Here is a 24,176-nt window from a genome sequence, read left to right as displayed (position 1 = left end):
CACTCACTTACTCATGTCCAGTCATTATGATTGGAGACGGGGAGGAGGGAGGGCGAGGTGCAAGTGGAGGTGGCGGGTGGTGCTTGGCTTCACGAAGTGGGTTGGGTGGGGAGGAAGGAAGTGATGGAATGAGTCAGCGTGGATTGCCATGTTGCCATCAAAGATACAAAAGGCTGGTTAGGCACACCTCGCTGATATTACCAGTGTGTGCATGGTCATCCGTCACGGCTCCATACAATGACTGGTTACCCCTGTTAAGTGTCGTACAAAGCACCACTTAAAATGGTTCAGACGCTGCCTCATCGCTGCGTCAAGATGGGGGAGGGCGGGGCGGTATCACAACATCCTTGTTTGCTTCGCTTGTTTCTTCCTAAAGCTTTCCTCACTAATTAGGATGAAAGTAAATATAAGACATAATAAGAAATGTCTCGTGGTAGTGGGAAATTAGCACACCACCATAAAGTGGAAAAGATGATGTGTTGAGTGCGCGAAGCACGTGAAGCAGGTGTGAAACAGGGATGAACCAGTGAGATGTGTCCTTCCTTATTACCTTTACTGTCTTATTCTTTTCATGCTCTTGCTTATGAGTCCATTGCTGAATCCTGACCTGGTGATTCACTAAACTAGATGGAAACAGAATAATTTTCAATGAGGTAAGACAATATAACAGTGACCTAACGATAAATGTCTAGAAAATCTAGTAACACTGGTTAGAGAAAGCTCCTTCAAGTTATGAGCATCCAGGGCTCAGTCACCACTTCTGTTCAGTGAGGGAAGCGTCGAGGCCGTCCTCAGAATCACTTACTTAGGCTGTACATCTCCTTGCAAAATTCAGGTAAAAATATACTACAGCTAAGCCCGGTATTGATCTGGGAGTCTTATATTTATATGCAGCAGTAATCAGAGATAGTAAATGAATGCCACTTGATGCTGATATATGCGATTTTGGGTAAAAACGTATTAGTTTTGAATTTCTATTATATGTTAGTCATGCTTGTCCGATGCCAAACAGACGCGTAACACATCAGTTGTTTGACCCTCATCTTCATCGTTGAGTTGTATATGAGAATGAACAATGTACACAAGGAATTCATACATAAGCATACAATATAGGGAGAGCTGAATTTGGTAGCTGTCATGTAAGGCGCTGATAAAAAGTCTTGGTGGGTGTTCATATAGATTTTCAATGGCGTGCACTTGTGTAGCGACGCTAGTTCATCTCTCAAAGACCATTCTTCATAAACGTTTTGTTCCCTCACCACGACTGTTTTCAAAGGCCACAGAGATGATTAGCTGTGTTCTCGAGTTTTTTTTTTTTTTTTTTAATTTTTAGTTTCACCCAATTGATGTGGCTTACGTGTTTCTGGTGAGATGTGTAGTGTATTGAATGAAGGTCTACATCACTTCCGTCGCAAATGCGTAGCTTTCAAGTAATGAATTTATCAACTTATGCCTACATCTCTTCCCCAACGATCTTGGGAGACCTGTGGGAAATCGGGATTTTTGGGTGGGGGATCATTAAATCGAGTAACGCACTTTGCAAAACAGCTCGAAAATCAATAAAATCACATAAAAAATATATGAAAATACATAAATTACACCTTTGACGGCGGCAGCGGCGGCGGCTGAGGTGAGCGTTGCTGTTATTGTTGAGCAGCGTTGCCAACGATTCGCTACATTTCTTGCTTTTTTCGCTACATTTAGCGAAGGCCCGCCCAAGGGTTACTAATCCTAAATTAGTGCGATACATTTAGAAATAAGTAGCTGTAGCGGAATTTGAGTGAAATAGTGATAGCGGTAGTAGTGTATTGCAAAAAATTAAAAGTCGGGATTAGTAGCATAATATTGGGAAGGGGGTATCAACTTGACTTGGAGTTGAAGTTTGGGATATCGGGAATGAAATACTTTAACAGCTACTCATTTAAAGTTTCACACATGTTTCGTTGGGGAAGAGATGTAGGCATAAGTTGATAAATTCATTACTTGCGACGGAAGTGATGTAGACCATCAATCAATGGGATGTGTAGTGCATTGATTGATGGCCTACATCAGTCAATATACTACACATCTCACTAGAAACACATAAGCTACATCAGAAAATCGTTGGTTAGGTGAAACTGGAAATTGACCTATTCTTTTTATCATTAATATAGAAGTCTTGTCAATCTGCCACTAGAACCATAAGAAAAAGAATATAAATAAAAATAAAAGCCAGCGTAACTTCAAGTAAAGATTTTTTAATGCAGACGAGTTGCGGACAGAGGTGTTTCAGAATACAGGGCAATATTTTGTTACTGATAATCCTATTGTGGTTTATTCGACAAAGATAATGTTGATTTTCCACTATTGGCAAAAACTGGATTGGAGGATTGCCTTGATATCCACACCTCAGCACTAAAAACCTTTACAATGCCATACGATAATCTCGAACTTGGGCAAATGTCACAAAGAACACGCACTATGAACTTGTATTAATCACTAAGATGCAAAATAACAAGAATAAGAAATCCCATCAGCTCCTCACAGAAGCTCTCTTCCGGTCCCACCACGACAATTGCATCATAATGCACCACGCCACAAATCACAAAATGGCTGATCTTGCGCACCTCTGGGATTTGTGGGAAGAAAAGTAGAAAAAAGGAAAAGGAGAGAGAGAAAGGCTGAGTATTATGTCGAGAAGAGACAGTAATAAAGTAAAGAGAGGGAAAGGGTTTTTTTTTTTTTCTTTTTTCCTTTTTTCTTTTTTCAAGGCAATGAGTAGCTGGTGTTGGTGGTGTTTTAAGGGTTTGAGCTAAAGGTTTGTGTGGTGTTAATGATATTGTAATGTAGTACGTGTATCGGGACGGAGACGCAAAGGTAACTTATGCATTTTGTGTGATGTTGGCGGGAATAATTGTGAGAAAAGATTTGATTGAGTAAGAAAGCCTGGTCACGTGGCGGCGCGTTATGAATCGTGGTGAGATTTTGTGTCTTGTACTAGAATTTTGGGTATTTACTTGTAGAATGTTGACTTTTTGTGATGAATAAATAGGGGGTTTTCATTCTTGTAAGTGTGTGTCTTAGTGTGCATGTTAAGTGTACTATGCGTTCTTTCTGATATTTACCTTGAAGCCTGATCAGGTATCGCCCGATACAATGGAGATTTATGGTGCTGAGATCCGGAAAGGTAATTAATTCTCTGGCCAGCTTTTAACATGAGTAATGGAAATCTATATTGTCTTGTGTCGAGTTAACTACATACCGTTATACACAGGAGTATCTCTCTAATGGGGTTGATCTCTGGGTCGTTATAGAGAATTCTGGTGGTCTGTATGGGATTTTATAATATCAATGCGTATAGTTTGGTAAAGTTAATGATATATTAGTTTTTGGATTCCGTGGTTCATAAAACTTCCTTACTTACAATTTAGGTCTTAGTGTATTTTGTATATGCATAGCTCACGTTATCTCCAGCTCATCATCAGTGTGAAGATAGTCATTCAAAAAGTAGTCTTACTGTCATGAAAGCTAAATTTTTCAGTATAGATTTGAGCAATTTTTAGTACAAGTGAAAGCAGCCAATGCTGTTTTATTTTTCTAACCTTAGGACTGAAATGTAGTACTCACACTTACATAGATGCAGAAATTACCAAATGAGAGAAAATGCAGATAAAAACACTGCAAAAATTATATAAATTAGGTGAATCTCCCTCCATATAATTTTTCTAAGTTTCATAGTGTTTTCTCTCATCAGCCTCCACCGTGTGGGAAGTTTGTGTTGGTAAACAGACTTAGTGAAGAGCCAAGATGGAATTATGAAAACCTACAAAATTCTGTCACAGGAACAAAAAAATCTTTAAGCACTGCATATGTTTAATTAGACTAGATATCAAACAATACTTCTTAGAGTGGATAGACATAAACTTTAAACAGCAGTAAATATAGGATCTGGATAATGTGGAAACCACTTTCACAATCACAGACAGACATCACAAAAATATGGTCTTTACACCAAACATTTCACATCAACAAAAAGAATGAGTACATTTCCAATACTGCATACCTCAAAGTGTTTGCTGCTCCTTTACTAAACTTTCACCTTGTCAAGACAAGAGAATACCGTTTTGCTGTTTTCCATGGACACTTTTTTTTTTTTTTTGTTGCACACTGATAAAATAAAAAAATAACTGGTAATTGAACCCTTCCTTGCTTTTTTATGTCAATCTGAATTCTTAAATATTCCTATAAGATATTCTTTTCTGCAGGAAAAGGAAGTGACTGAATTCTCAAGTATAAGTAAGATCCTATGTCAGTCAAGTCATGGAAAAATCAGCAGCACTGCAGATGGAGTCTTGTAAATGGAATGTACTTGGCCCTCTACAGAAAAATCATTATTCATATATGAACAAAATGTAACATAAACAAATCCGAGCAGTATTTTCCCATAAAATTACACTGAAGAAAGTGGGGTGAAAATTGAGAAGATAAGTGAATGGTTGCATTATGCCATAAAACTATTAACAGTAATGATATCAACAACACCATTTACTATAACTGCCATCTATGATAACAATAATGATAAGATGGTTAGATGCAGCTGATATTCTTACATTAAGCACAGATGCTTCATCTACAAAAGCATCAATAGACAGTTCCTATGGGATGTATTACAATGATACCGCAAGAAAATACAAAGTAAAACATTGATAAAAATAAGATATTTGATGAAATAAATCACACATTTATTTTCACTTGATAATGCTCAGCCTTGAAACACCAGCATATCACACACCCATATGACATCCTCCACAGTGGACACTTTGTCACTGAACAGATCTGGGAAACTTAATTGACATTTTTCTATAATAATGCTTTCGGTAATACTATTAGAGGAATCACACCGGTTTTCTTAAGATTTTTCTATAATAATGCTTTCGGTAATACTATTAGAGGAATCACACTGGTTTTCTTTCATCAAATAAGAGTTGCACCAGTGCAGCTTAAGTGTTTTACCATACTAACATCATCTTTTTAGTTTTCAATGTGCTAGCTTACGCAGTCATACTTTTAACTGATGCTAGATACAGGTTTCTTAAAAATGTAACACAAGCATATTTAAATGCACTCAGTAGTGGAAGGCATTAGGGGATACAATACTTTATAAAATGGGATTCAATGATAAAATATGATCTAAAAAAAATTATTCTCTCTTTCAACCATGACCACCAGAAGGAAGCTTTCTGAGTGCAGGTTGTGGTGAGGCAAGGCTGGGCATCAGTTTGTAGTTGATGAATGCAGGGGAACTGGTAAGTACCTACTTGGGTTATCTTAACTATGGTATGGCTTTTGCTACGTAACATCAGCAATAATGATGCAAGCCTAGTATGACAGCCAAGATTGCTTTTATTTACTTAAGTGATGTCTTGGCTGACTGGTCACATATATGAAAAAGCAAACTATGAGTTTACTCAATGTTGTTTATATATTTAAAACTTCAAAAGATGTAAAAAAATATAATTTTATTTCAAAACTCACAAAGCAATCTGTTAAATTATATTTTTTTTCATTTTTAAAAGAAAAGTTCAATCAAACCTGTGACGTTTCAAGTTGCTACACGCATCACTGAAGCATTTATGCACATTGTGTGTAATGCCAATCACTTCTTTTTTAGAACTATCCTTTTTAATTTGAGCAATCTGATGCATTTGATTTTGTTGATTATATAGTTATTTGTTTGTCTAAGCAGCAGCCAAGACTGAATTTTATTTAACTTTGGTAGTCAGGTACTGCCTAAGTCACTACTTGAGAAAATGGAGGACTTCTCTTCTAATGGCACTGATCTCATCTTATCTGCTGCTTATGGCTTTGTGGGATTTACATCAGCAATAAACAGACCAATATTAGATCAAGACTGATAAAAATAAATACATAAAAAAATATATGTATACATATATAACTATATTAAGGACCAGAACCAATTTTTGGTTCAGACATGGACAAAATGTGTAAGTGTGGTTTCTTTCAAGTGCAAGGTATTCAGTGCCCAGGTACAATCTGCTCATGTTTCACAAATTCTGCAGTACCTACAAGGTACTGACACTCCCAGTCAACAGGCCATGCTTATACACTGCTGGTATAACTCTTAAGTAACACAATCTCTGGTATAAGCAATATGATGGGACCAGGGCATTCTCTTGAATAAACCACATTGTTCTGTAAACTTAATCAAGAGGAGAAACTAGCTGATAATCAAACTATTTGTTTTCCCTGCTTAAAAGATATATGAAAGCACAAGAGAATTCCACATACATAAACAAACTGTACATAATCAAACTACAATGTATGTATACACACACACACACACACACACACACACACACACACACACACACACACACACACACACACACACACACACACACACACACACACAAAAAAAAAAAAAAAAAAACTAACCAACACAAAATACATGCTAGGTAGGATAAAGAGCAGAGGACATGTTTACTGGACTCGGAGAATCTTCACATCACCTCTGCCCCTACATCTGAGATGATTTAATTCATAGTTCTCCAAAACTTCACCAGACTAGATAAGATAAAAAAGAAATAAGGGTGAATCAAATAATGCAGGATGATGGTAAAATGGAGAATGTTCTCTGTATTGGAACTATATAATACATATGCACGCCATCACCAAGACCTATAGGCCTGCCTGCATCAGAAGTAGTGGGCAACAGTGTTACCATTTTATGATGACACATGTCATACAAGTGGAAATACAATGGGTGATACTTATCTTCATTTGACTTTCCTCTTTTAATTATGAATAGTCAGTTTTACCTAGTCATTTCTTCTTGGAATTTCTTGTTTGTACATTCTTCTCCTCCAAGAGATTATGTTGATAATGATCAAGACCAATATTGTGAGTGCATTGTTGCAGCTAAAAGAATATTGCATTTTGTGTTAACCATGTGGGTGCCACACATACTACTGGCTACTTTGAGGCAATCTGTATGTGGCCATCTGCATACCACAAATATGCATTTCATGTGAAGTTCAGCTGGCAGGACCAGACACATTGTAGGATAATATTCTTAGGTATAAGGACTCCTGAGCTACCTGTGCCCAGCTACAGCCTGTGGAACCAACACACGACTGCTCAAAATAACCTTGGCATAGCTTGCATTCACTGAGACACAATTCTGTTACTTCTTTTAGGTGACCCACAACAAACTTTATACAATAGGACACTATTTTTCATAAAGATTTTTTTTTAAATCTCTATAACTATACTCAAATATCATAGTGCTTGAATGATTTAATTCACTAATTCAATTAGCATGCTCCAGTTCCACAGAACACTGAAATGAATTTACATATGAATTTGTGCTCATAATTCTTAATCAACTGGATACATCTGACTGATGTTACTATTTAGTTTAAAATTTCAAAACAATAGCTCAACAAACTACACTGAGAACATAAACAGGTCCACAACTACATGTGAGACTGTGTTATCGTTGATCTGGTTTGGAAGCAGCAGCTGTGCTTCATCTTGAGAGGACAAATCCTTCATGACCTCAGAGCCACCTAAAGCTTCTCTTCAAACCATCAGCATCACACTGGGCGGCTAGAGGCAAACTGCTCTGGGCTAGTCACTATATGGAGTGTTTTGGTTGATGTTCAGCTGGTCAACGGCCCTGATGGAGAAGGTATTATTGAGTTTTGTACCACATGATTGAGAACCTCATTAAGATGACCCTACTCTGATGGCTGATTCAGAGGAAATTCAAACAACTCAGAGAGGAAAGAGATAAAGGAGGAGAGCTAAAGTAAAAATATGAAGTGTATGTATGAGGATAGTAGAAGGCAAGAGGGTGAATGTTTTAAATGCTAAGTTGCTGTATGATACACTTTTTTTAGGGTAGCATGTTACTGTGGACAGAAAAACAGATTCAGAAATGAAATTCAGAATCAATGAAGTAAGATCTGGAGAGGAATGAACAAAATATTGAGATGTAGATTCCTTAAAACAAAATCCAAGGTGTTTACAAGAGAATACTGGTAATGTTTGCACTGTACAGAACTGAAACCTGGAATATGAGAGCAGAAGAGAAGAGACCAAATGTGTCTGAGGACCATGTGTGATCTTCATTCTTTGACAATCCCTTTCACATCTTCAAAACCTCCCTCCAAAACATCATTCATTTGAAAGTTCTTATTTGATTTTTCATCTAATACCTTTCATAACTATGACACTTCATCCTTACTCTTACTATGCATGTTTCTCTCAAGCTATATCCAGACTTATTCACCATACACCACAAACCTCACCACTCTATAAGCAGCTGTCATTCTTAAAGTTGCAATTCCTCACTCTTTCACTGCATTCCAATCACTGTATAGTTTCTTCTAGTACTCTTATCCTTTCTCTTTCTCTCTCAAACCCAGTCATTTTAAAAACTGCCTCATCACACCCAACTTGCCAAACCTGCCCATCTATAATGTACTCACAAATATCCCTCTGTCAGGAAGTGGTCAGACACCCCTCCACCTATCATTACCAACAATCTTCCTATTGCATTCCTGGACAGAACCACATAAATCCATCATAAGTAGAATAATTAAGCAAAAGTGAATATTTAAGTCAAAGTCATAAGTAGAATAATTAAACTAAAGTGAATATTTAAATCAAAGTTTGTAATATGAATAAAGGAAATTTGTTACTTGAAAACAGTATTAACACCACTACAGTAATGCCAAACAATATAAATTTTACCTTCTGAAAGGAAAAATTCATCATGTTATTGAAACTATAAGAGATCATGAACAAATATTTCCACAAACAGCAAATTCTCCTCAAAAGGATGTGAACTGAATATTTACTTCAATTCAGTTACTAAAGCTCCTTCAGTACTTGCTAATTGACCATCCAAGGCAAGTTTAGTCTAAAGCCCACACCCTGTCACACCATTACTCAGGGAAACACAAGCTCATCCAGTAAGGTGTGTACAATAACCTGGTGATGTTAAGATTTGATATCAATGATGAAGTACTCTAGATAAGATGTCTAAACTCACCTCTTGCCAAACTTGATGTGAATGATTAGGAAGATGATGCCCAGTAAGAGACAAATGCAGCCCACTGTGATGTATGCAATGCCCAGGAAGTTGTTTTTGCCTCCAAGGAAGCTTGTGGTGGAGAGGATCATGCGCTTCCGGCCACCAAATGAGTCCACAGGATAACGGTACTGCACTTCTAGATAATATCTTCCTTTGGGGAAGCCAAACTTGAAGCCTATCATGCTGTGGTCAATCTTTCCATACAATTTACGGAAGGTTGGGAAAGCAGCACTGCGCATCCACACAATCAGGTCCTCATTTTTGTAACCATTGTTACTGGGATCATCACTCAGCTCCCACACATTCTTGGTCCAGTATGGCGGCTTGATGGTGTTTTTGAAAGCTGCAAAAACAAAGAGAATCAGTTTACACTTTGAAAAGGTATTTTCAAGTTATGATTAAGGGTTTGTGTGCGTTTGTATGTGCAAGTGTTTACTATCTGACAAGTTAAATATTCCAACAGCAAGAAATACACATGGAAAAAGCAGAAAAGTATTCATCACCTCTCTCTCTCACTTGCAGAAGATATATCATCAATTTTGGAGTAATTAGGAACTCTAACTGGCTATTTGTCCCTCATTTAACCAGATGCAATAGTAATGGGTTTGAATTTGAAAGGTGACAAGAAGGGTGAGTAGTGAGTGAAGAATTAGAGGAAGTAATTGATAAGTATTACTTTCTCCTGTCCCCTACCCTTTTCCATCTTTCCCTTATCTGCCCAATTCCACCTTCCTCCATCTCCTTGCCCCATGTACAGGACTTCCCCAGTTACATCCTCTACTTTCTTGAAATATATTTTACATTTCTTACTAATTTTACTGTGTCTTTTTTTTTCTCTTCTTTCCCTCCTCTCTCGAGCTTTGTGTAGCAGATACAACAAACTTTGTGTAATGTGTAATGATCAGCACCTGCATCTGTAACTGCAGATATGGAGGTAAAAGAAATTTTCAACTGTATCCACATCCATAAATACTGATATTTCAATATCCATAAACTTATCTGCAACCACATTTTATGAGAAATGCATATGTAGCTCTGCCTCCACATCCACAGTAGCCTGCATATTTGTTGAAGTGAAGGCTGAGTGCAGTTTTTATTCTAGCCATTTACTCCTGCACTGCTCACCATTTACATCACATCAACATGTTCTTGCATTTTGGCAACCATTCCAACTAAGCGTAACAAGAGATTACTACTCTTATCCCTGCCCCTTCATAGAAATTGTTCCCTACTCCGCACCTACTCCAATCCTGAGACCACAGCAGATGCAGGGTACTTCCACAGAGTGCCCCACACCCTGTCTCCATATGCCACTGGGCCCATGACAATATGTACCTGAGCTAAAAGATCAAGAGATGTGAGTAATGACATACCTTCAGAGTCATTAAGCTTCCCTGGAGGGTTGTTAAATTTTATCTTGCGGTCTGAAGGCCAAGCAATGTCAGTCTTGATCAGCTTCAGCTTTTCATCTTTTCCAGCATCGTAGAGTGTCAAGGAATCTACCACCGTGAGAACAGGAAATTAGTTTTTCAAGTACAAATTAGAAAAAAAAAAAAAAGTGTGGATTAAGACACCATATTCCAATTTCACATCAACTTAACCTGAGAAAGATTCACAGAAAGATTATTACCAATGTTTACAAGTAGAGAAAATACCCTGTGTATTCTAATTCAGTTTGCAATGAACACTAGGAATGCACTTCCCTCTCTCTTTATTCATTCCAAGTAATCTACATTCAATAAGTTTTCATTCCTTCCTATTCTCTTCCTACTGTAATCATTATAAACAAAGAATGGCAACAATCATCAGTCATTACATGCAAAGCTCCAAAAGAAGTCATGGAGAACAATTAGATACAAAGACAAGATGGGAAGATATACAAAAGGTCTCACCATTAAACATGGAATTGGCAATAGCACCGCATGGAGCATATATCTTTCCGTCACTCATGCCAAACGGGTTGCAGTCGTTACTGGGTGAGGTGATATCCTTCCCAAGGAGTTGGTTGTCATCACGGGATTTGACATAACGGCGGTGGTTCTGATAGAAGTTATCCAGCCCATAGTAGAGATAAACCTAGAAGGAAAATATAAGCATGAGAAAAGTGTCTAAGAAGGGGAACGAGGCAGTTATGAGCTACTCTCTTAATTCTGTCTTTCAATGACAACTCTCGACTAAATATGTAACAAAACAGCAGTGACATTTCCATTTAATTCCCTGTAACTCACAGTCTTTTTAAAAGGTTCAGTTATGGTAAAGTTGACTTGGCAGGTGCACTCAGCAGTGAAGTTGCTTTTCCTTATAACCTCACTGCAAGGCATTGAAACGCCAGCCTCCACACTCTTGCAGTCAGTGTAGTCCAGTTCCATTTCTTGGACCTGGAAGAGCAAGGCAAAGGGAAAGTATTTATTGTATTATCCTCAAGTAGATTAGTAGAAAATAATATCTTCTTTTGATTAATCCAATAAACAGTGGATAGGATTACTAAGAAGAAAATTGAGACATAAGAAGAAAGTAAAATGCTCTCTCTACTAATCCTGATGAAGCAAGAAGTTAATAACTATCTTCTCATAAGATCAATGAAAGACAATACTTACACTGTGGGAGAAGAAGAGGAGGGCTGCCCCAAGTGGTACAAAGAGCAGTCCGATGAGGAAAAAGGCTGGCAGGACAGTGTCTGCAGTGAGAATTGGCTGCCATGCTGGGAGTCGCTGCTGCTTAAACTTTTGGTTAAACTTGGATTCTAGAAGAAAAATAATAAGCTTAGAATTCCTCCAAGTACATGCAAAGTAAGTTCAAATTCTCAAGTTTTCAACAAGCTGTAAAGGACATATGGTATAAGGAGCCAGTATACACAGTGCTCAAAAGTTTAAAAGTAAAAAAAAAAAAAAAAATGAGGGCCTCTTAAATGTTAAACAATATACCAGGCATCAGCAGTGAGTACTAAGCATGTCTACACACACTGTGGCAGCAGATTTGGTTGTTCAGTTACAAGTAAAAAGCATAAGAATGGAACAGGTATTACCATTGTTTATTTTGATACTGAACGGTAGTTCTTTCTAAGTAAAATTGTGCATTATCTTCTATGTGGCATAAAAGCAGCACAGTGTTATCCTTCAGCTTAAAGTGCCAAAATAAGGCCTGTGCTTGCCCTCGTGGTGCAGCACTGGATGCCCTTCATGACACCTTATTCTGGCACAAATGCTACAGTCATTGCTGGTGTTGCATCACTACCCAATGTCTTATCCACTTGGTTTTCACATACTAGAAGATTCAACTATGTAATTATCATGAAAAATTGCCTTAGGTCAACATGAAAAGTTATACAAAATATATTTCCTTTAAGTTCCCATTCAGTCAACCTACACCACTTCACTTAAACTCTCAATCATGTTCCACTCTGATATAATATTCTTCTTTAAGCACTACAGACTTCATCCAATTTAGTTCATATACTACACTACTTCAACACATCAATAAAAGCCCCTTAACCTTGGTCTGGAACTGAGAATGATAAGCATGAGAGAGAGAGAGAGAGAGAGAGAGAGAGAGAGAGAGAGAGAGAGAGAGAGAGAGAGAGAGAGAGAGAGAGAGAGAGAGAGAGAGAGAGAGAGAGAGAGAGAGAGAGAGAGAGAGAGTACCTAGCTTTCTCCTTTTTTCGTCTGCTGCCTTCTTCTCATTCCTCACTATCTGGTACTTCAGCTCTTGTATCTGGGTATCCAGTATCAAAACTTTCCTCTCTAACATGCGCATATGAAGTGTGTTGGAGACTCCATCCCCATCTGGTCCAGACATGGCTGAGAAGTGTGCGTATGGGAGGAAGAAGGGGGAGGGATAGGGAAATGGTACCTACTCCTCAATTTAATTCAACTTTGAAACAAGGATAAACTAAAAATTTCTATGTGCTCATTTGCCAGTTTAAATTTATCCTTGGCTCAACATTACACTCTGGTCTCCTTTTAAGTTTTTGTAATAGATGAATATTATAAATGTAGAAGGGAGATGTTTTTATGTTGGGAAGGATGAATAACTTGGTTGTATTGCCACTTAACACCAGTGCCCTCAACACAGCAACCTCACCCAACACCTAACAAGAGTCAACTGCCACCACCACCATCTCCCCACCACACCTCATTTCCCATTCCTCCTCCTCCTCCCTTCCTCCTCCACAGGCCATCAGCCAGCCAGCCAGCCAGGCACTCCTTCCTTTCTGCCACACCCAGGGCTCAGTGTTCAAATACGTCTATTAATGTCACTTCACAGTTTTTTTGGGAAAGTTTCTTCCTATCAAACCCATGTAATAATTTGTTGACTTCCAATGATAAGCAAAAACACACAGATTTTATCTTTCTAATTCTGTTTGCTTCTCTCTCTCTCTCTCTCTCTCTCTCTCTCTCTCTCTCTCTCTCTCTCTCTCTCTCTCTCTCTCTCTCTCTCTTATATAATGATGTAAATTATGGAGAGAGAGAGAGAGAGAGAGAGAGAGAGAGAGAGAGAGAGAGAGAGAGAGAGAGAGAGAGAGAGAGAGAGAGAGAGAGAGAGAGAGAGAGAGAGAGAGAGAGAGAGAGAGAGAGAGAGAGAGAGAGAGAGAGAGAGAGAGAGAGGGGGGGGCTATGATGATGGGCTGTAGTGATAAGGGTCAGGGGAGGGAGGCAGGGAAACAGTAGTAAGAGGAGGGAAGAGGTCAGGTGGGGAGGCCAGGTTGGAGGGAGTGGGGGAGAAGAGCAGGAAAATGACCTTCCTGACCCATCGTTATCTTGGCGTTCCCTTCCCCCTACATCATGGATCAATACTGGCTGACACAATGAGGCTATTGGCATGAGAGAGAGAGAGAGAGAGAGAGAGAGAGAGAGAGAGAGAGAGAGAGAGAGAGAGAGAGAGAGAGAGAGAGAGAGAGAGAGAGAGAGAGAGAGAGAGAGAGAGAGAGAGAGAGAGAGAGAGAGAGAGAGAGAGAGAGAGAGAGAGAGAGAGAGAGAGAGAGAGAGAGAGAGAGAGAGAGAGAGAGAGAGAGAGAGAGAGAGAGAGAGAGAGAGAGAGAGAGAGAGAGAGAGAGGAATAATTGGTAGCATGTCACACAAAGAGACAAGTACAAGTATTTAGTGGAGAGTTCAAAGCACTATGCCAGATCATCGTAACCTCTTATATATGAAGACAACAAACTCTGGGCTTCCTAAGTATACACATACTCTTTGCATCCTCTTCTTCATTACTTTGTCAGAGAGAGAAAATATACCTTAATACGATGAAAATACACAGGGGAGTGAAGAGAGAGAGAGAGAGAGAGAGAGAGAGAGAGAGAGAGAGAGAGAGAGAGAGAGAGAGAGAGAGAGAGAGAGAGAGAGAGAGAGAGAGAGAGAAATAGCTTTGCCCTAGCCAACACTGGGCCACACCCCTTCCTGTCTGTCAGGCACTCTTCCCTGGAGAATAATGAAGGTGGAAGTGGTTGTGGTGGAGGTGGTGCAGGGAGGAGGGTGGGCAGTAACACTTCTGGCAGGGGGAAGTGAGGGACTGGGGAAAATGCTGAGACAGAATAGGGACTTCCCACCCAAGACAAGGTTGCAAGGAAAGGGAGAAAGGGCTCAGGAGAAGTCATTTACATGCATTAAGCTGGTAGGAGACACGGGTGACTCTCTCTTAAGTTATGTAGGCTGGAGTGTGGGTAGGAACAGCAAGGAAGATTATCAGCTCTGGCATGTATGTGTGAAGGTGAGCTGCATTAAATATATGGCATTTGATCACTGTTTTCTTATGCATTATATATCATGATTTTGCTCCACAGTTCAGAAACTAAGTACATCTCCAAATACCTCTCATAATAATACTTTCTCTCTCTCTCTCTCTCTCTCTCTCTCTCTCTCTCTCTCTCTCTCTCTCTCTCTCTCTCTCTCTCTCTCTCAACCATAAAAAGATTTTCAATTTTGATATTAATCACATAACTACTGAGAAATTTTTACTCCCTCTCATTTTCAATTTACTTCTCGCTGCATATTCCTATTCCTCCTCTCTATCACCTTTCCTTTCTCCCACTTTCCTTCCTACCCCTTCCTTCCTCTTTCCCCCCATTATCTCCCCTCCTGATTCTATTACCCTTCACCAGCCAATCACAGATCAGCAGGTGTGGTCCAGATTCCCCTCCCTGCCTTCCCCTCACCTCCAGTCAGATACTTTCCCCTCATTCCACCACCACCACTACCACCACCACCACCCTTCCCTCCCTGGCGGCACACCAAATGAGTGCACTCCTCACTCAGTTTCTGGCTCAGGTTCAGTGGTGTCGGACCTAAGCACATACACTGCCACACACACACACACACACACACACACACACACACACACACACACACACACACACACACACACACAAATGAGTGCATCAGTTAAAGGAAAGACTGGACGGGTTTAGATATAAACAAGCCTCATTTAGGTCCTGCATACTAACTAGTTAACACACACACACACACACACACACACACACACACACACACACACACTAACACAGCCAACTATCATAGTCTTCCATTTTCAGAATTAAAGGTTTGGATTTACAAGTGTCATGTATTTCTCAGTCTTACCGAGTGTTACTCTGCTCACTCATAGCATTTGTGTGTGTGTGTGTGTGTGTGTGTGTGTGTGTGTGTGTGTGTGTGTGTGTGTGTGTGTGTGTGTGTGTGTGTGTGTGTGTGTGTGTGTGTGTGTGTGTGTGTGTGTGTTCCCCTAGTTATAGTAGTTGTAGTCTACCAGATATAAGCAAGCCTGTGTTGTCCCATTTCCATCTGTTTTTTATACAACCTTCTCTTGAAATCATAGCAGCTCTTCCTGTACCATCTCCATCTCCAAACCACTGCAACCATGAATAACTGAACTTGCAATTTTTTTTTTTTCTCATTAGTTGAATACAATCTATCTTTGGCAATCACTTATCCTCATGTCTCCTTGTTCTTCTCTCATTCTTTATCATATCCATAGTGAACTTTGTTTTAATGGATTCAAAATTCAAATACAATTCTGACAAATATTCAATAATTTGCCTTTCAGTTTAAATCTGATTTCAAAAAAATATTCAAGATTTTTGCTTTCTATACATATTATTTCAACAGAAATAGTCTTTACATAGTTAATTATAGAAGGCCAATAGTTTCATTAACTAGTATAATGAGATCATTTGCAAACAGAAATCAGAATTTCCATCTATTTGATAGCCTGTAGCAGCTCAGCTGCATGCATTTGTGCATTAAACCAATTATATAAATATGCTCACAAAATGCACACAAAACCATGCACTTTCTCCATAGGTCTGATTTATGCAACACAAACCTTCAATATATATAGTAGATGCCAAGCCAAAATCTCATTTCTTTACTGATTCTCATTCTCCATAATTATTACAGTCATATTTGTACCGGAAGCCAATGTGCTATTTGTGTGCGTGTTTCTCTCTCTCACTGGCTATGCAATACAAAGGATCTGATGAGATAACACTTGTTTACACATGGCCCTGATATGCTGTGTCAACTACTTTTGTCAGCATTTTCTCCATTTGCATCCATCCAAGGCTACTATAACCTTCAGCCTGTGTGAGGTTATAACCAATAATATCCTTTGCTTTCTACTCATCTCATTGTCTAGCATTTTTGTTTCTCTCTACTGCAGATCCTAAGATGCCCAGCTGCTCCTCCACAAGGATGGCCACACCAGAATTTCTCGACACAATTTGAACATGGATAGGTACTTATAACAAACATAAATAATTTTAGTGATGGCTGAGCTCTCTCTCTCTCTCTTCTCCTCTCTCTCTCTCTCTCTCTCTCTCTCTCTCTCTCTCTCTCTCTCTCTCTCTCTCTCTCTCTCTCTCTGTGTGTGTGTGTGTGTGTGTGTGTGTGTGTGTGTGTGTGTTACAATATTATTGTATGAGATTTTGGTTTAAAATACTTTAATACATACTGTATTGAATATGACAATGCTCTCTCTCTTTTTAAGGCACATCAGTGGAGGCCATGAGGAAGATATTATACAATGATGTCAATCTTCACATCACCACACAGATGTCTGTTTCATCCGATTCCTGCCTCTATGCACCCTCAGGTAGTCTGTTTCATCTGGTTCCTGCAATGTTTCATCTGGTTCCTGCCATCTATGTACAGTAAGGTAGTGAGTTTAATCCAGTTCCTGGCAGCTACTTATACTTTTCATCCTTTTTGATCAGACCTGAGAGCTTATGAGAGAGAGAGAGAGAGAGAGAGAGAGAGAGAGAGAGAGAGAGAGAGAGAGAGGAGAGAGAGAGAGAGAGAGAGAGAGAGAGAGAGACGAGATAGAGAGAGAGAGAGAGAATCACCCACCTTCCTAAAACTTTGTTCTCCCTCTCTTTTTCTATGAATGTTCCTATCAATGTCAAATACATATCAAAACTTTTTTATAGTTGCAGCTTGACCCAGAAACATAAAAAACAGAGATGGTAAAGATAGATGAAGCAGCAGTAGCATTAGCAGTAGTAGTAATGGTGGTGGTGGTAAAGGTAGTGGTGATGACAGCAGTTTCAGGGGCAAGTTATACATACCAGTAGCACATGAAAGAAAAACTAAGATTCTAGCTGTAGCTTTTAAAGTAAAGGTGTCATTTGCAAAGCTCCCTGAAAGATTATAGGATATTAATCACATCACATGTGATGCATGATAGTGGCATATACACCTGGTAGTCAACCAAAGCACAGCAGTTTAAATTTTTTAGCATGTAATAACAGCCACGATATGAGGATTTCTAAATCTTCCTATTTGAATCTGCCTATACCTGATTGATGTCATCTAGGAATTGATTACAAATAATTACATGCAAGAATACAATGGGTGGTGAGTACAATTACCCCTTCAGATATTTCTATGCCAGTAAGGGCTTGTTGCATATAAAAGAAATGAAAAGACCATGATAAAATTCATATTTTTCTGTATATGTACTTTAATATTCTAACAGAATTTTAATCAGTGAAAAGTGAACATATTTTATAGGGATGGGTATTATTACTTGACCTATTCATATAAAAACTTTTCACAAATAACATAAGCATAAGAAAAATGTCACAAAATCAGGGGAGAGAACTATACCAACTTTTGTGAATACCTTTAAGGAGAGGACAGTGTAGCTGGCAAATTTTTCAGTCAGATACAAGAAAGAGACCTCTGTAGGGTGAGCGGTAAGATGCTAGACATCACTAGTCACTATTTCTAAATCCACTGATCAAATTCAGCTATCAAATTACTAAAAATTATTAAATCTACACATTGTCACATTACTTAAAAAAGCATCCTTCAGACACTAAAACCTTACTTACATAATCATGGAGATCTAATAATTCTTAAAATGTTGATAAATGTGGATTGGCAAATTCAGAAATAACTCCAATGTAAAATTTTAAATGCTTAATTGGGTCCATATAAGGTTTGATTTTGAAACTATCTTTGATTGATTGGTCTTTTTTTATTTTTTATTTTTTTATGTAAGAGGGACACTGGCCAAGGGCAACAAAAATCCCAAAAAAAAATGCCCACTGAAATGCCAGTCCCATAAAAGGGTAAAAAGCAGTAGTCAAAAATTGATGAATAAGTGTCTTGAAACCTCCCTCTTGAAGGAATTCAAGTCATAGGAAGGTGGAAATACAGAAGCAGGCAGGGAGTTCCAGAGTTTACCAGAGAAAGGGATGAATGATTGAGAATACTGGTTAACTCTTGCGTTAGAGAGGTGGACAGAATAGGGGTGAAAGAAAGTCTTGTGCAGCGAGGCCTCGGGAGGAGGGGAGGCATGCAGTTAGCAAGATCAGAAGAGCAGTTAGCATGAAAATAGCAGCAGAAGACAGGTAGAGATGCAACATTGCAGCGGTGAGAGAGAGGCTGAAGACAGTCAGTTAGAGGAGAGGAGTTGATGAGACGAAAAGCTTTTGATTCCACTGAGCAGTATGAGTGGAACCCCCCAAGACATGTGAAGCATACTCCATACATGGACGGATAAGGCCTTTGTACAGAGTTAGCAGCTGGGGGGGTGAGAAAAACTGGCAGAGATGTCTCAGAACGCCTAACTTCATAGAAGCTGTTTTAGCTAGAGATGAGATGTGAAGTTTCCAGTTCAGATTATAAATAAAGGACAGACTGAGGATGTTCAGTGTAGAAGAGGGGGACAGTTGAGTGTCATTGAAGAAGAGGGGATAGTTGTCTGGAAGGTTGTGTCGAGTTGATAGATGGAGGAATTGAGTTTTTGAGGCATTGATCAATACCAAGTTTGCTCTGCCCCAATCAGAAATTTTTGAAAGATCAGAAGTCAAGCGTTCTGTGGCTTCCCTGCGTGAAATGTTTACCTCCTGAAGGGTTGGATGTCTATGAAAAGACGTGGAAAAGTGCAGGGTGGTATCATCAGCATAAGACTGGATAGGACAAGAAGTCTGGTTTAGAAGATCATTAATGAATAATGAGAAGAGAGTGGGTGACAGGACAGAACCCTGAGGAACACCACTGTTAATAGATTTAGGTGAAGAACAGTGACCGTTTACCACAGCAGCAATAGAACAGTCAGAAAGGAAACATGAGATGAAGTTACATAGATAAGGATAGAAGCCGTAGGAGGGTAGTTTGGAAATCAAAGCTTTGTGCCAGACTTTATCAAAAGCTTTTGATATGTCCAAGGCAACAGCAAAAGTTTCACCAAAATCTCTAAAAGAGGTGATTACAAGATTGTTAGGTGGCGGTTAGGGGACTTTGCATGACAATAATAGAATATTATGTAAATTTACCACTAATAGAATTCAGGCAAGATGGCACAAGTCACAGATGTAATCCTTGTGGGCAAAGCTGAGAGTTCTTGATTGAAAAATAAGTGATTTTGTCATTGTTGGTTATCATGATCATGAAGGACATATCTATGTAAATCTGTCGCAATAAAATAATTTTGTGATGGAATTGAAGGGATGTGGATTTATAAGAATTTATCAAATACATAATAAAAACATAGTATCTGGAGGATGATGTCACAAATTTGGAACATTTCATAACTAATTTTGCCACAATACTGACTGTTCTATGGTCCAGCATATTACACTCTGCCCAAGTTTCGGTTTTATTATAGTTTAAGCCATTACACACTACGTGGTAATAACCTACCTCATTTTGTTCTTCTCACTATTCACATCATTTCTAATGATTACACTACTTGTCGGAAATTAATAATAACGCCACAATAGGCCTGGGAATGCACGGCGCTCTCAACTTTTTCTAAGTCCACAGGTAAACATGAATGGTGTATTGTTGCCTGAACTTCAGTTGTTAGGTTAGGTTAGGTTAGGGTTTTATTATAGTTTAAGCCATTACACACTACGTGGTAATAACCTACCTCATTTTGTTCTTCTCACTATTCACACCATTTCTAATGATTACACTACTTGTCGGAAATTAATAATAACGCCGTGGGCCGTGGGTAGAGATTGGGGACATTGGCTTAAACTATAAATTTACCCAAGTTTCTCTAATAGGTCACAGTTTGGATACTACGTGGCAGAAGTTAATGAGGTTAGTGATCACGCTAGATGTTGTGATTAAGAAATGTTCGCTGGTGAGACACTTAAGTTTAGCCTAATTACCCGCAGAATGACACATCAGTGCCACTCCCCCCACTCATGTAGGCCTCAAACAAACACGTAATTCCTGCCAGACATGTGTAAAGCTCACCGTAACGCAGCGTAATGCCTGAGGAATATGCTAATCTATACGCCAGGTCAAACCCCAATGTTGTGGTGCCACCCTGCCCTCCCGCCTCACTGCGCCCCCGCGCCCCTGCGCCTCACCTCACCATCTTCACCTCCACCCTCACTTGTCAGGGTCAGGTGTCTCTTACACTGATTTGCAACTCACGTTTAGCTTTGCTCTGGTCGTTGGGGAGGTCTTGGGCAGACATTTTTCTTACTCCTGTCCGTCAATGACACCTAGACGTGTTGACGGCCGCCACCATTGCTCCACGACCCGCTATGATGTCTGGAAAAGTCTACACGTCACATTTACACCTCTACTATTAGTGATAGACTGAATTGAAAAATGCCTTTTTTCGTTTTATAGTGTTTTGAGATTACTTTTTGAGTTACATGTACACTTTTGGAAAATAAATCATATCAGCAAATCATTGGGTTCGCAGAATACAGGGTGAGTCAAAAGATTCCGTTCTCTCTCTCTCTCTCTCTCTCTCTCTCTCTCGTGTATGTGTGTGTATAATGAAGGCAGTATCCAGTATCATACTAAAAAGTGCCATAAGAGAAAAATATGATCCATGAAGAGGTGATTCAACCACCACGTTAATGTTGCATAATAGTGGGGCGATTACAAATATGGGAAATTGATCATCATGAGTTGTGTTGAATATTAATCATGTGCGGGAAGTGACCATCCTGCTGTTGCTGTTGATGTTTATATAGGTAGATTAATGTTATTGTGGATAAACAGGAAATGTTTGAAATTATAAAGTAGCTGATGAGTTATTTAAGCAGGTTGTATGAAGCGGGAAAAAAATAATACATCTATAGCAGGAATACATTTGTTACAGATATTTGACTAATAATGTGATGTAGCTCCAAAGCGAAAGTGAGGGCGAGGGAGTAGGTCCTCCCAAGGTGATAGGCACAGTGGGATGGGGAGTGCCAGTAGAAAGATAACTTCCGAGGAGACTCACCTTACTGAGGTCCCACGTATATTACTTAGTCTAAGTTTCTTCTAAGGATCACAGTTTTAGGACTACGTGGCCGAATGGCTGATAGATACATTATTGGCTGATAAATGACCTTCGCTGGCGGGTTACACTCCCTAAAATGAGTCTTCCAGCTATCCTAAAGCTACCCAGTGAGAGAGAGAGAGAGAGAGAGAGAGAGAGAGAGAGAGAGAGAGAGTATTAAATCCAATACTCCATTGAACTCTTACACAATAGCTACCGTGATTTTGTCACAAGACGGCGTCCTTGAGAGCAGGTGGCGTCCTCACAAAAAGATGGCAGTTTAGGGAACAAAACATACCCTTGGGAATTGACGGCGCCTTTAGGGATATTCAGCGCCCTAAGAAACAAACAACGACCAAATGACTGCCTCGGAAATGGACGCGTTCCCATGAGTTCGTCTTCAGAGGAAGAAACAAACAGGTAAGTATATTGGAGGATACATGTGCCCTTGCTGCAGCGAAAGGATGAGTTCGTGTTCAGCAAGACATGTCTTCATAAATATACAAACATATTAACGTAAAGGTAGAACATCAAAAAACATATAGCGTCCTAAACACTCTGAGGCCTCCTTCAGGAGCAGGTAACCGTTTTTATGCTGTATATTTGAGTAAATGATACATAACCAGGTAAACCCTCCTTATTTAGGCTGAGTTGCTTTCTTAACCAAGACATGCAACTGCACCCTCTAGGAGGTAGGCGGAGTCCCTGTCTTTCAATAATAAACATTGTGCCCATTTTCTAAGCAGCAATAAAAATACTGATAACTGTGTAACGGTGGCCCCTTATCTGTTAAGCTGTTTTCATTTTCATTTTTCTCCGTGTTGAGGTACAGTATAACATTATTCTTTCCACGGTTTTTCGTAATTTTTATGAAGATCGAGGCCACTTGGCAGGTAGATTGATGTATGCTTACTACCTTTATTTGATTAAAGAAGCATTTACTTACCTTGATGCCTTCTTTCATATCCCAAGACCACTGCACCCGTCGTAGTCACACACAGGACTCGAGTTGATAGAGTGGCACAATAGACTTGTTCACCAAACAGCGACGCACTCATTTATCACAACAATGCCACAATACAAGCAGACGCACGTGATTCACTTCCCCCTCTCGCACACTCTGCTCCTGCCCATTCCTCCCGCCCCACTCTGCCCAACCACTAGCTAATTCTAAGTAAGCATGTTATGCACCCACGTATCATCTACTTAGAATCAGAATTGGTTGTTCTAATAAACGTTTTCACATCTTTTGCATCTTATTCTCAACTGAACTTTATTGTCGTTATATTCTCTTCTGCCCTCACTATTTAAAAAAAACAGTTCCCTTCTTACTGCTCCCCAAATACTGACAAGTTGCCGAAGGAAGAAGTGAATTGCTGGGCGAATTCTTGTTCTGTTCCATCATGTTCTCTTACCTGTAGATCATTTGCAGTAGAAGGTGTAGTTTCGCAGAGATCGATCCTTGTTATATATCAATATGCTTCCATTCTTCATATATGCAATTCTACGTAATTTATTTCCGAATTTCAGATACTTAAAAGGAAAAAGATGATAGCTACTGGATCGGAAAGTGATCATAGGAGATTATTTGCTTTAGGAGCGACCATACAGTATATAAATGAGATTCTGTTTAAGTATTTCCAAAGAATTTCTAAAATATTCCGTTGCCTGTCACGAGATATGACATAGTAATGATTAGTGGACATTTTTATCCGATACCTGAGTCTCTCTCTCTCTCTCTCTCTCTCTCTCTCTCTCTCTCTCTCCAAGGAATGCCATGTCGGAAACGAAGCATCATATCTGCATTTCTAAAACACTATTTCTATCCCTTTCCTGTTTGGACTTGATAAGGCACACACTAACACAAAAATAACATTTATTTTTTTTCTTTTTATAGTTACTACTACTACTACTACTACTACTACTACTACTACTACTACTACTACTATCACCACCACCAATACTACTGCTAAGGTGACTCGTGACTTGCCTCTGACTATATACATAATACGTAACGCATAACACAACACAGCCTTTTACTTTATGATATCATAGATACTTGTCGTTCGTTGACCTGTGTATGTGATTTGGCAGCTTTTGCAGTGGGATGCGACAAGGGAACACGTAACCAAGGCAGGGCAACGAGCGGGGTACGAAGAAAAAAAAAAAAAACGATAACAAACATACGAGTAAAAATACAAAACAAATAGGTGAGTAATAACAAGATGATGATGAAGAGAAGAAGAAGAAGAAGAAGAAGAAGAAGAAGAAGAAGAAGAAGAAGAAGAGAGAGAGAGAGAGAGAGAGAGAGAGAGAGAGAGAGAGAGAGAGAGAGAGAGAGAGG

General features: G+C 39.2%; 1 protein-coding gene and 1 long non-coding RNA gene across 2 annotated transcripts; one reads left to right on the top strand and one right to left on the bottom strand.

Moving 5' to 3' along the window:
• Nucleotides 1-6: 6 nt before the first annotated feature.
• Nucleotides 7-17,343, top strand: LOC135102250 (uncharacterized). The gene is made up of 3 exons (XR_010269600.1): nt 7-835; nt 16,751-16,825; nt 17,078-17,343. It is a non-coding gene; the product is annotated as an uncharacterized LOC135102250 (long non-coding RNA).
• Nucleotides 3,835-21,124, bottom strand: LOC135102248 (cell cycle control protein 50A-like). Its single transcript, XM_064007140.1, has 7 exons — nt 20,986-21,124; nt 11,698-11,843; nt 11,329-11,478; nt 10,993-11,176; nt 10,474-10,599; nt 9,059-9,443; nt 3,835-7,678 (listed from the first exon to the last, which is right to left on the bottom strand). Exons 1-7 carry the CDS (start codon nt 21,026-21,028, stop codon nt 7,630-7,632), a joined length of 1,083 nt encoding a protein of 360 aa, XP_063863210.1. The 5' UTR covers nt 21,029-21,124; the 3' UTR covers nt 3,835-7,629.
• Between the last annotated feature and the right edge of the window lie 3,052 nt (nt 21,125-24,176).

This window comes from Scylla paramamosain, chromosome 1, assembly GCF_035594125.1.
Source record: "Scylla paramamosain isolate STU-SP2022 chromosome 1, ASM3559412v1, whole genome shotgun sequence".
Lineage (NCBI taxonomy): Eukaryota > Metazoa > Arthropoda > Malacostraca > Decapoda > Portunidae > Scylla > Scylla paramamosain.
This window is presented reverse-complemented; position numbering and strand designations above follow the sequence as displayed.

Bases quoted from the DNA above. Each gene is read 5' to 3' on its own strand.
- LOC135102248 (XM_064007140.1), bottom strand. From the start codon at position 21,028: ATGTCTGCCCAAGACCTCCCCAACGACCAGAGCAAAGCTAAAC. The intron at 10,600-10,992 runs GTGAGACCTTTT...TCACGGTGGTAG, and splicing joins TGCCAATTCCATGTTTAATG to ATTCCTTGACACTCTACGAT. The intron at 9,444-10,473 runs GTATGTCATTAC...TTGTTTTTGCAG, and splicing joins GAAGCTTAATGACTCTGAAG to CTTTCAAAAACACCATCAAG.